At 29.5% G+C, this 12126-nt stretch overlaps 1 protein-coding gene across 1 annotated transcript; it reads right to left on the reverse strand.

Annotated features, from left to right (window-relative positions):
- Positions 1-6872: 6872 nt before the first annotated feature.
- On the reverse strand, positions 6873-11646 carry LOC113400359 (uncharacterized). The gene is made up of 3 exons (XM_026639908.2): positions 11513-11646; positions 7835-7995; positions 6873-7265 (listed from the first exon to the last, which is right to left on the reverse strand). Exons 2-3 carry the CDS (start codon positions 7981-7983, stop codon positions 7004-7006), a joined length of 411 nt encoding a protein of 136 aa, XP_026495693.1. The 5' UTR covers positions 7984-7995; positions 11513-11646; the 3' UTR covers positions 6873-7003.
- Between the last annotated feature and the right edge of the window lie 480 nt (positions 11647-12126).

The raw sequence follows: 12126 nt of genomic DNA on the forward strand, positions 1-12126 counted from the left end.
CCTAGCCTCCAATACGGTGCTACGTCATAGGATATCATAATTAATTATATCATTAATAATATCACATTATTATTATTATTACATATTATATATATATACACTTATTATTGTAATTAATTGATCAATAATTTGTACAACTTTAGTTAATATTATTTTATATAATAACATTGAATACTGGCATGTAACACTATTTCTTATTTTAAAAATGATTAAGCTGTCATAAGGAAAATAGTTGGATGATTGCGAGGATTGTAAAGAAATATAGAGAGATTGGAACATCATTGTAAAACATAATTTTATTTTGCCATCCCGAACTACTGAAATTACATGGGGCTGAATGTTTGTATGGAAGTTCGTCATTTTTTAAGTTAGAAACATGAATAACGGTATTAAGGCTTCTGTTCATAAGTAAAAGACCGACGTTACAGTGTCTTTCGATGGGATATCTCATCTAGTACACGGCTAGTAAATGAATAAATTACTACAAGTACACAACAATAGCATTTTTAGGTTATTGGACACTGTTTGTTACAACTTTGTGTCTTAACTACAAACATATACATTATATATACATAAAAAAACACACAATTTGTTTGTGTTATTATTGTTTTATTGTACAGATACAGATCAATTAAAAATAACATTTTTATCCATTGATCCATATACTGAATCATTATTCAAATATTTTAAGTCAAACGACAATTACATTTATATCCGAGAGACACTTAAAACAGGTATTACCTCAACGTTACTTGAGAAGGAGACGGTACACTGAAAACACTTAACTTATAAAAAGTGTTAAAAAGTCTCCTTAAAGATTTGAGTGTCCGTTAAATAACATTAGCAGAATTTCTGTAGAATTTAGATGAAGGCATCTTATAGTAATGTTTCATCTAGCAAATTGTTATATGCTATTTTATTTCAATTATAGGTTTTTTTTTTAATGTAATATTATGCTTTGTAAACCTATTTAGTTTTTTTTTTTTTAAATATTTATAGTCGTAATAATGTTGCATATATGTAATTATAGTATAAAATATTTTGTTTTTAATGATCCCTATATAGTGTGGGTTCTACGTGTAAATCATATTTTTTCTGAATTGTCATTCATTAATAAATTATTTATTCAAGATAAAAATAACAGTAAGTATTTTTTTTTACAATTGTTACATATTAACTAGAGAAAGTGTAACATAAATATATTTTTAAGTAACATAATTAGAATTAAATTTAATTCAAATTATAAAATTAAAATTTCTTTTTCAATAAAATTTTAACTGAAACCTCAACCGAAAATACGTTAATTTTGGTTATATTAAAAATGATTTAGGATTTTGCTACAAAACAGATAATAATAAATAAAGCGTAATACACTGGCATCAAAATAAATTGTGTAAGCTAACACGCCAACCACATTACTTAAAATGTTATATATTTGCCAGTAATTGTAAAAAAAACGGCTCACTCATCATTTCTACCGAAATACAGTAATAATATTAATTAAGTTGTTGTTACTTGATATGTATATATATATATATTTTTCACCAATGATTTAGATACTCAATTGTTATGCCCTAAATATAGTAATTTCATATATTAGTCTGTATTTTGTTGGTGATTTAAATAAATAAATTAATAAAATAACCAATGAAACTATGGCAATTATCTTAATTGTCCTAATAAGTACTTTGATGTATGGTCTATGACTTGCGGTTCGTTACAAAAAAGTATATACATCGTTATATGGCATTTTGAATAACCTTTCTAATCCTTTTCATTCAGTGTGCACAATAAACCGACCCCAAGTTTAAGGGATGATAGAAATTGAATGATGAATGGGTAAATCCTACATTATTGCTTCATTTTAATACATTAATTATATCCTTTTTTATCTAAAAATCTTAAAAACCTTAAGAAAAATCTTAAGATAAACACGATTGAGCTTGAACAATATTTATTAAAACTTGAAATGATTTATCTCACTTGTTATAAACTTAGTATGTCAGGATCATGGTTGTAAGACTTTAAAAGCAAAAAGGAAAAAAACATTATTTGTTCAAAAATAAAAAAGGTACAAGTTATAAGCTAACCTAGATCTCTAAAGTAAGAATACTCGTACCGTGTGCACCTAGGAAGATAATTGATCTCGTGCTCGGCGAAAAAGGAGAACACAGTAAATAAACCTGCATGTATCAGATGAAATTCTGCCACAATATGTGCAACATTGGCGCCAACATTATGATAAATTATAAATGAAATTTTTATGTCAAATAGTATACATTCGTTCAGTTAGAATTGGAGTTTGTCGAAAACAATTTACTTACTTTAATTTTGTTGATGTTTTTCTTCTTTTTTCTTATACAGGTGTAGTGCTCTCTAACCGGCCAGTATCTTTTCTCGGCTCTCTAAAATTAATGATTTTTTAAATTGTAACAATTTAGTAAATTGCAATTAAGAATCCTCTTTCATTTTCTGCACGTCTACAGCTGGAGCTCTTCGAAATAAGACCGTAGCCGACGTGTAACTATCGTCTCATAATAACTGGCACAAAAATCGGCATGTGAAAGGAAACGTCAATAAAATATGTTAAAGTGGACAAAATGTGCTTTTTTTTTTTTCTTAACTATCTGGAAAATAAACAATTATATTATTATAATCAGTCGTGAGATTTTGCATTATATTACTCAAAAATCAAATCAAACCAATATATAGTTTGCTCGAGTAGGATTTTACTTAAAAACTCCAATAGCGTTCCGTGATTTTTTCCATGCGTCGTAAATATGTTTGAGAAACTATTCTCGCATCAGTTGTCGAGTGACCTCTCTTAAAACCGAATCGCTCGCTATGAAAGGATTTGTACAAATCAACTTTTTATTTATATTGAGCATTTTAAAAACTTATGATATATATTGCAGACTGTTTCAAATTAAAAATCAATAACCCATTTATATACATTATTAAGTATTTAAACTTTATTTTATTGGGTATATTTTCAAAGTTGGGGAGAACGTGTTCTAGAGTGGAGACCGCGTCTCGGCAAACGTAGTGTAGGACGTCCTCTGGCACGGTGGAGTGACGATTTGCGCAAGACGGCTGGCAGGAGCTGGATGCGAGTTGCCGAAGAAAGACCACAGTGGCGTGCATTTGGAGAGGCCTATGTCCAGCAGTGGACAAATATGGGCTGATGATGTGATGATGATTTTCAAAGAATATTTCAAATGAATTTGCAACTTCTAATCCTGAATTTGTATATCGTCTACCTGTGTTCAATTTTATTGGCACCATTTCCTTTTTAACTTTTCCGCAAACACAACCAATAACATCCCATGTGTAGCCTTTATTGTTCTTCTCTTTACCTTCGGAATTTAAGATCTTTTTCTTTATGTATAAAGCAAAGTATTTCAAAATTTTGCAATATTGATTGACATTTTCTAAAAGTGCTACGTTACGATTCCACTGCTTCATACTATATAAATCGTATGATTTGTTACTACTTTTATATAAAGCAAAAGTAACTCAGTCACTAAACTTTAATTTTGTATTATTATAATATGATTTTTACATTTTAAATATTTTATGAAATTGTTTTATTATTAATTCAAAAAATTAATTATAAAGTCATGAGTCATCATCTTTAAAGCAATTTACTTTATAAGCCGTTATTAGCCTACATGTTATTTTCTTTGAATTAGTAACTCCTTTACGTTCCAAGGAAAATTTTTGACCGCAGTGAACAAAAGTTAAAATATTAAAATTGATAATTCATATATTTTACAGTTCTCGTATAGTTACAAAACACATTGTGAATATAATTCATTAATGTCAGTATGGTTCATTAAATCTGCGCGTTGAATCAAATGACTTAAACCAGTTGACTAATCGAACTCTCAACTTTGTTTCCTTTAACAAATCCACGTTAAAGTCACCACATACAACTACATATAATACTATGACATATATTTTTATAAGAGTATATGGTGGTTTCAAAGTAGTAAAAATGTCCCGATGGGGGCTGATACACGTACATTATCATGTAAAGTGGAACATATAACAAGAAATGTCCGTGAGAAAAGTTAAACTAGACTGGTGGGTCGCCCGCGAAAATTCTTGTTTAATTAACAGATTTTTAGGAATTTCGAAACCTATGACAGGTTTTGTTTTGATTTAATTTCATTATAAACTGATGTCTGTTCGCACGCTTTACATTTGTTTTTTTTATACAGCCATAGCGCCGCTTTCTACCCAGTCAGTAACATTATTCTGCTCTCTAAAATTTATTCTTTGTTAAATCGTAACAATTCAGTAAATTGCTATCAAGAGTCCTCTTTAATAACATCTACGGCTTGAGCTCTTCAAAATAAGACCATTAGAGATTTTCTACGTACAGCTATCGTCCCATAAACACGTGGTCAAAAATCGGCTTACGCTATTAATATATAAGATGAATACATATTATTTATCTTAAACATATAAGAAACTGGTTACCCCCACCCTCCCACATCCATCTGAATATACAAATACCCATACTTAGAACATTCTTACCTTATAAAACATATATAGTCTCCAAAAATCAGCTATCTAAGAAGTTTTGGTTGTTCATTGATTTTCAGTCAAGAAAAACAAATTAATTTAATTATGTCTTATTTAATGAGATTTTATACATTGTTTGACATGTTTGAGACTTAGAAAGTTCAAGTAAGACAGACCATAATTTAATAAGATCCTTAAAGAATACTAAATTATATTCTATTACTATGCATTCAAACTGTACGTGCGACCATATAAATCTTGCACAGACTGTATAACATTCTTGTTCCTTGAGGTACGCGTTATTAAATCGCTAATGAACGACTTCAACCCTTGCGATTTATTGCGTTCACGATATTATTTGTCGCGTGAATTAATTTAACATCTAGCGATTAAAAAAATAAAACTTTGTTAATAAATGATTCTAAATTCATACAGCTGATAAAATATGGTTAGATCAATTGTTTTCATGCAGAATACGTAAATTTAACGGTACATGATCATTACATCTATAAAATTACTGGAATACTACATGAATGCTAACTACATTTTTAGAAGGTGAGGTCAACAAGGTTGGTTCTAAATTAATCTGTCTTATAACAAAGCGATCTAAAAGTGCTTAAGAACTCGAATAAAGTATTTTTTGTTTCTACGAAATAGTAAAGAGAGGGCGTAGGCCTCAACTTATCACTTGTCAAACTTGGACAATGTACTAATTTTGCGTTTAATTCATCTTATGTCCTAGAAAGACAAAATCTCGAAGAAACCTCTATACTTCGGATGAAAGATTAATAAGAATAAGATATTTTTTTTACATTAGCAGCCTGTAAATTTCCTACTGCTGGGCTAAGGCCTCGCTGCTCCAATGCGGGTTGGTGGAATACACATGTAGCTGAATTTCGTTGAAATTAGACACATGCAGGTTTCCTCACAATGTTTTCCTTCACCTCCGAGCAGGCGATGAATTATAAACACAAATTAAGCACTTGAAAATTCAGTGGTGCCTGCCTGAGTTTGAACCCGAAATCATCGGTTAAGATGCGCGCGTTCTAACCACTGGGCCATCTCGGCTCTCAAGACTCTTTGGTGCTTCAAAAATAACTCAAAGCACACCAGATAGCCATGCTTTCGGCTTATGAGTGCTCTGTAACGAGTGTTTTTGTAACTAGTACTCTTGTGCTAGTTACAAAAGGTTATTAAGTTTATTATTTTTCGCGCTGTCGGAGATTCTTCGCTGTCACGGCGGCTACGTGACAGATATAAATCAGAGGATGTCTTCATTAGTAGTAATTTTTTGTTCGCCACCACATCCTATATATATCGTAAATGTTCGAGAGAATATAAAAGAGTTTTATATAATACTAATATTAGAGTGATTTTAATCGGTTCTTCTCAGAGTATTCTACATATAATATTTGATTTGTAAATGATGATCATAATATTTTTAAAATTGAGAATGTCGAATAACTAAATGATGATAAAATAAAGTATATTATTTTAATGAGAATGCCTATATAATTGTTCATTGAAAACTAAAAATCTTCTAGATTTTGTCTTGTATATTCGTCATTTTATCATAATTAGGTTGGCCGCACGCCAAGAGATGAAAAGGACACCGTTGACAAATTAGTAGTATATTATTTATTTGTCAGCGCAGTATTTTTCTTTTCCTCTTCTGTATCTTACGTCTCTGTCATTACCTACTTCCGTCTCGTACACGTCATCCCTCAAACTCTCAATCTTTTTTCGACTTTTCTCTGATTGTAATCATAATTTATGTGCTTCCTCTTATTTCCCATTCGTTCAAAATAGTATCAATGACCAAAAATCTTTGTTTAAGAGCTTATTTCCACCGGAATGGCTGGCAAATTACGATGGTGGTGAATATAGAAATAAAAAAAAAATGTTACTTTAATGCAAAAATTTGTATCATGTGAGCATTAAAACAATTGACAATTAAAAATCTTTACTAAATTAACGATTATTACAGAAATGTGAAATGTTAAGAAATTAAAATATGTTAAGAAAAAAGATTTCAAGTGTTAAATAGTCTGAAAATTCGGGACACATGACAACTTACGTACAAAAGCCTATTACTAGCTTGAAGAACTTAATGATACTACATTGCAAGCTAAAGTAGGCTAGCTTAGAAGATAAGTGGTTACGAACGTCATAAAACCTAGACGTTAAAAACTGCTAACCGCAAAGTCAGTATTTAAAATACTGTCGTTAAATGAACATATATAGACATACGAGTACATATGACTCATGCATAAGTAATATAAAATATATATATTTGATTTATGTTGAAGTGTTTAATTATGAAAGGGATCGGAAAAAGGGAATTCCTGAATTGATCATCATCTTATTTATTTAAAAAAATAGGTATTCTGACCATATAGGTTAGCTAATACATTTTAGATTTTCCTTAAGTGCTTGTTACATTTCTATTGATCTGTACGGATGATTGATTTGTCTATGTGGATACTTGATTTGTCTCTGTTGATACTTGATTTGTCTGTACCGTTTGGATAGGTATGGCAGAGTTGGCAGCGAATGAGCTTGGTCTTAAAGGATAAGACTGTGGCTTTTGTCTTTGTTGTTCCAGTGCTTGCCAATTGATAAACCAGAAAGGTTGTTTGTCCTGCGGGAACTGTCCAAGACGATTGATGAGATCTCTATCTCCCAAAGCTTCAAGTGGTAACCGCTGTGTGGTTGCATTTTCCGGAGTATCAAATCTGTTATAAAAATGCATTCTAAAGGTAAGTTTTGTATAATTATTATTACACTTAAAATAAATATTATTTATAATAAACCGTACGATAAAATAAAATTTCGATTCCCAAATTATAACCCAACTTGTTTTGGTATTTAACGGTATTATTAAAAAACAAATATTTTATTAATTTAAAGTTATATTTATTGTATATACATAAATGTAATGTGATAATTATTTCAAATTGAATATAAGTCGCTAAATTTGTAATTATAATGTCCATCAGCAACGGCGACAAATCTTAAGGGTTAGCCACTGCACCTAAAATATTATAGTTAACTCTCATAGTTCGATATGTCAGCAATCATTGACGTGGAGTCAATAGGTTTCGAACCGGTGGCCGAGGGATTATACCCTCATAAACTAGCTCTTAGAATCAAAACATTTACTTTTTCATAATTGCTAGGTGGTTAAATTCTATTTTAACTGACACATACGATGTAAAAATTTTGAATGGAATTCCATTCGTTTAACTACTTTTAATATTAACTTAACGGTATCTGAGTTGAAATAGTTAGTTAGTCTTATTACCTATTTCCTAGAGAATCACTTTGCGCACTCGCTAATGTAGTAGCTTCGATTACTGGGAAGCCTATGGGCCGACGACCAGCATATGGCGATCTCTGGCTCCCGCAGATAACTATCAGCGCTGAGAATATGATGAAATGGCTGGTATTCATCTTGAATAATAACTGAAATTAAAACATTAGGGAGCATACTTGAGTTATATACTACTAGAGGCCACTCATTGGTTGAAATTCGACACCATTTAATTATTATTATTATTTTTAAAGTAGCAACGCTCCAATTTAATTATGGAATTACTAATATTCGTATTTACCGATTTTTGAGAAAAATTAAATTTGACATACATGGACAATAAAGAATGCAAACGTACAATGTTTTAGAAAATTCAGTGGGATTGTATGGTATATCTCATCGTACACAAGGCTAGTTTTATATATGTAAATTTTAGCTTCCTGCACTCCTCGATATAAACTTAAAAAATCAAATCGGACACCCGTCCGTACGTGAATTTTAAAATGACAAATCTGACGTGCGCGTATTATACTTAAAAAGCGATAATAGTTATACCCAAACAGAAGATTATTAAATAATTAATTTCCAATCTTGACTGGAAATAATTACAAAAAGAAATAACCGATTCAAAATTGAAATGATAAGTATAAAACCCTTCGAGATAAAAAAAAACAAAATCGGTTCACGAATGACGCAATTCAGATTTACAATCTACTCCTTTTTTTGAATTCGGTCACAAAAAAAATATCCGTATAATACCTACAATTACAAATGCCATCTGTGCCATTTAAAATAAACGCGTATTATTAAAAAATATCATAAAACCTTAGTGCATATTAAGTTGACTTTTGACAAACCAGTTTCAGAATTGATGATTCGTTATGTAAATTCGTCTTAGTGACGAAAACTGGTAAATTACTGTGACGTACGAGCACTACAAATCATTTGGATAATAGGTATTCATATCTGTAACTGATTGAATAATCTATACGCACTGTATTATTACTAAGCATTGAATAATTAAAAATCCTATAAAATTATATATAAACTCGGTTTATGTAACATTATAAGATTTTATTTGTTCGTTCATTTATATGTATTATACGTAAGAAATTTTATATAATTTGAAAGAAAATGCTTACATTTTGTAAAGTATTTGTAACGGACAAGCACCACTGACTTTTTTATGTAATAGTTGGACGGGCAAATGGGCCACCCGATGGTAAGTGGTCACCACTGTAAGAAATAATAACCATTCCTTACATCACGCCAATACGCCACCAACCTTAGGAGCTAAGATGTGTCCCTAGTGCATGTTATTACATTGGCTCACTCACCCTTCAAATCGGAACATAACAATGAGTACTGCTGTTTTGAGGTAGAATATCTGATGAGTGGGTGGTACTTACCCAGACGTGCTGGCACAAAGTTCTATGACCAAGAAATTTCTTGATATATGTCTAATTTGATTACAGATTACGTGTTCGTCGAAGCATTAGTTTTAATAAGAAAAATATTAAGAGCTAAAATTAAAAGCTACCTTACTATTAAGAAATGAATAGACTACTTATATCTCACTATTACTAATAATAATAAAAATAATGTATATTTTGTCATAATTTACTAATAATGGGTCATATGGGGCATTTAATTTTGGGGCATAATTTACCCAAATTTATGTCGGGGTAGTTTATACCCACTCATCAGTATTCTAACGTCAAATCAATACTATATTGCTGTGTTCCAGTTTGAAAGACTAGTGAGCCAATGTATTTACCGGAATAAGGAACATAACATTTAAGATCTAGTGGTTGGAGGCGTATAGTTTCTGTGAGGAATGGTTCTATATGCTTACAGTACGAAAATAATCGCATATCATTTATCACATATATAACGTACAGATAAAAAAGGCTGACTTCGTGGAATGAACTTCAAACTTCGAACTTAATGATTATTGATAGATCATACTGTTTGCTTAATCAAATAAATATATTTTTTCTTTTATTTTAAGTATACGAGCCACGGTCGTCTCGGAACACGAGTCCAATACCGATGCACGCCAAAAAAAAAATATCATGGTGTAATTTGAATTGGATTTTTGAAGACGAAGTTGCGTGTCACAACTAGTTTTTAACATATAAGATTATAATGAGAAAAAAGGTCAAATATTTCATACTAATTATATTTATATTAATATTTAGATGTATATAAATTGCTTATTTAAAATTAACAACTTCATATGTTTTTATGGTTTCATTAACGTTACGTAATAATATGTTTGAAGCAATCCTGTTAAATGATAAATTATGTACTAAAAATAAAGATGTTATTTTTAATATTGTAGTATCAAACTTAAATATATTTATCGTTCATTTCGTTCAGAAACGACTTATATATAATATAATACACATAAATAGAAGGAAGTGTATTGGATTGTCATTAATATTCTGGTGTGGAATCCAAATTCACTTTCCTCCAAATTTACAGGAAGCTTATGTGTTCACGCCTTTATCAATAAATTCATAAGAATAAAATTAATAGTCTGTACGCAAAGTATTTTTTAGAAGGCTCTCTAATCTAATACTAATATAAAAAACCGGCCAAGTAAGAGTCGGACATGCAAACTGATGGTTCCGTGCCACTACACAATACTGATTGATTTACTGGTTTTTTATCTTGAAGGAGATGGGCGTGGATGAGAAAAACGCCGAAAAGCCCGAAAATCGAGCTCAGAGAAGCGCCGTGGGAGAGGCATATCCAGCAGTGGATTAATACAGGCTGATTATGATGATAGATTTTTATTTCTGATCTATATTTGTGCTACAAATTAATTTACGCTTAATATACGTTAAAGTAATTGTTCTATTTTTGAAATTACTAGTTTCAAAATAATTTTTTAAATTAAGACTTGCCATTGTAATACATTTTTTCCCAGAAGGAAACATAAAACATTTTCTTTATATCAAAGTCGCTATCAAAACAATTCAATAAAAAAATTAAGTAAATTAATATAACAATAGTTGAAAAATTTTCGTAATCAACCAATTCTTCTGACAATAACATAGATTTTTATTAATTAATTAAATTTTACAACTAAGTTTGACCAATTTGGACGTAATTTAAATCATATTATATATTTTTTACTTCGTTATATTTTAGTATCTAAATAACGCTATAATGATTTGACCGCTATAAAGAGGACAAAACTTTATTTCCCACGAATAAAAAATTAATTTGATATTTTTTTATGATTATATATTTAACGTGTTTTTAAAACAAAACACGTACTTCAATTTAATATAATTCAAATTTACGATCGCTCTGTTAATTACAATTTATAATTCATAATTTAATGTCTAAGTTTATAATCGCTTATACCTTATACGAAATATTATATTATTTCATTAAAATAAATAAATTATATTATATTATTTTAAAAGAAAACTATAAAAAAAATTGATTACCTAAGTTCTAAATTAATTAATTGTCTGGAAGAGATAGTTGCTTTAGCCATAAGGCCGTCTGTTGTACCTCACGTTAATTTTTGTTTTAGTCCAAATGTTAAAATTGGTGTACACCAGTACTTAAAACTGAACTAATAAATAATATACCATTTTGTAATTCAAATTAAAAACAATTTATTATCACGATGAACTTTTTGATACTCACCTCAAGTAACTAAAAACAAATGAAATCCAAAACAAAATGGCCACTGAACTTTCAGATATATCAACTAAATATTCTATAACATTTAAAATAAAACGGTGTCGGTACGAAATGTGATGTCTCCGAGGAATATAAACAAACTGCCACAAAATTAGAAACAGAATATTATAAATACTTAAAACACATTAACCATATGAAAGAGACAGCTAATACTAATTAATAAGAGAACGAATGGGATAACAAGAAAAATTTAAAATACAGGTATAATATGAATCACTTAAGTTTTAATCTGTTGGGTTTTCCCTGAGTGGACAATATTAAACAAGTTCAAGTTTGAAAGGAAAATAAAAAAAAAAACATTTAGTACATTATTCAATAAATTATAATATTTTTTCATTTATTTCATTAAAAAATAACATGTTTAAAATAATTAATCAATTTCAATATGACAGTACAATTATTATGTTAAGATTAAGTTTAAAAAATGGAGAATAATTGTTTTAATATTATAAATTAGGACTAAATCATAAACAAAGTCGTAAAACATAGTATGTCTCAAAGTAATTAAAACTAAATTGATAATTAAATTCTATATAATTGTCTACCAATAAATAAAA

Source organism: Vanessa tameamea, chromosome 17, assembly GCF_037043105.1.
Source record: "Vanessa tameamea isolate UH-Manoa-2023 chromosome 17, ilVanTame1 primary haplotype, whole genome shotgun sequence".
Classification (NCBI taxonomy): domain Eukaryota; kingdom Metazoa; phylum Arthropoda; class Insecta; order Lepidoptera; family Nymphalidae; genus Vanessa; species Vanessa tameamea.

Coding starts and splice junctions, on each gene's coding strand:
- LOC113400359 (XM_026639908.2), bottom strand. CDS start 7,983: ATGAATACCAGCCATTTCATCATATTCTCAGCGCTGATAGTTATCTGC. Junction 7,266..7,834: donor AGTGATTCTCTAGGAAATAG/GTAATAAGACTA, acceptor TTTTTATAACAG/ATTTGATACTCCGGAAAATG.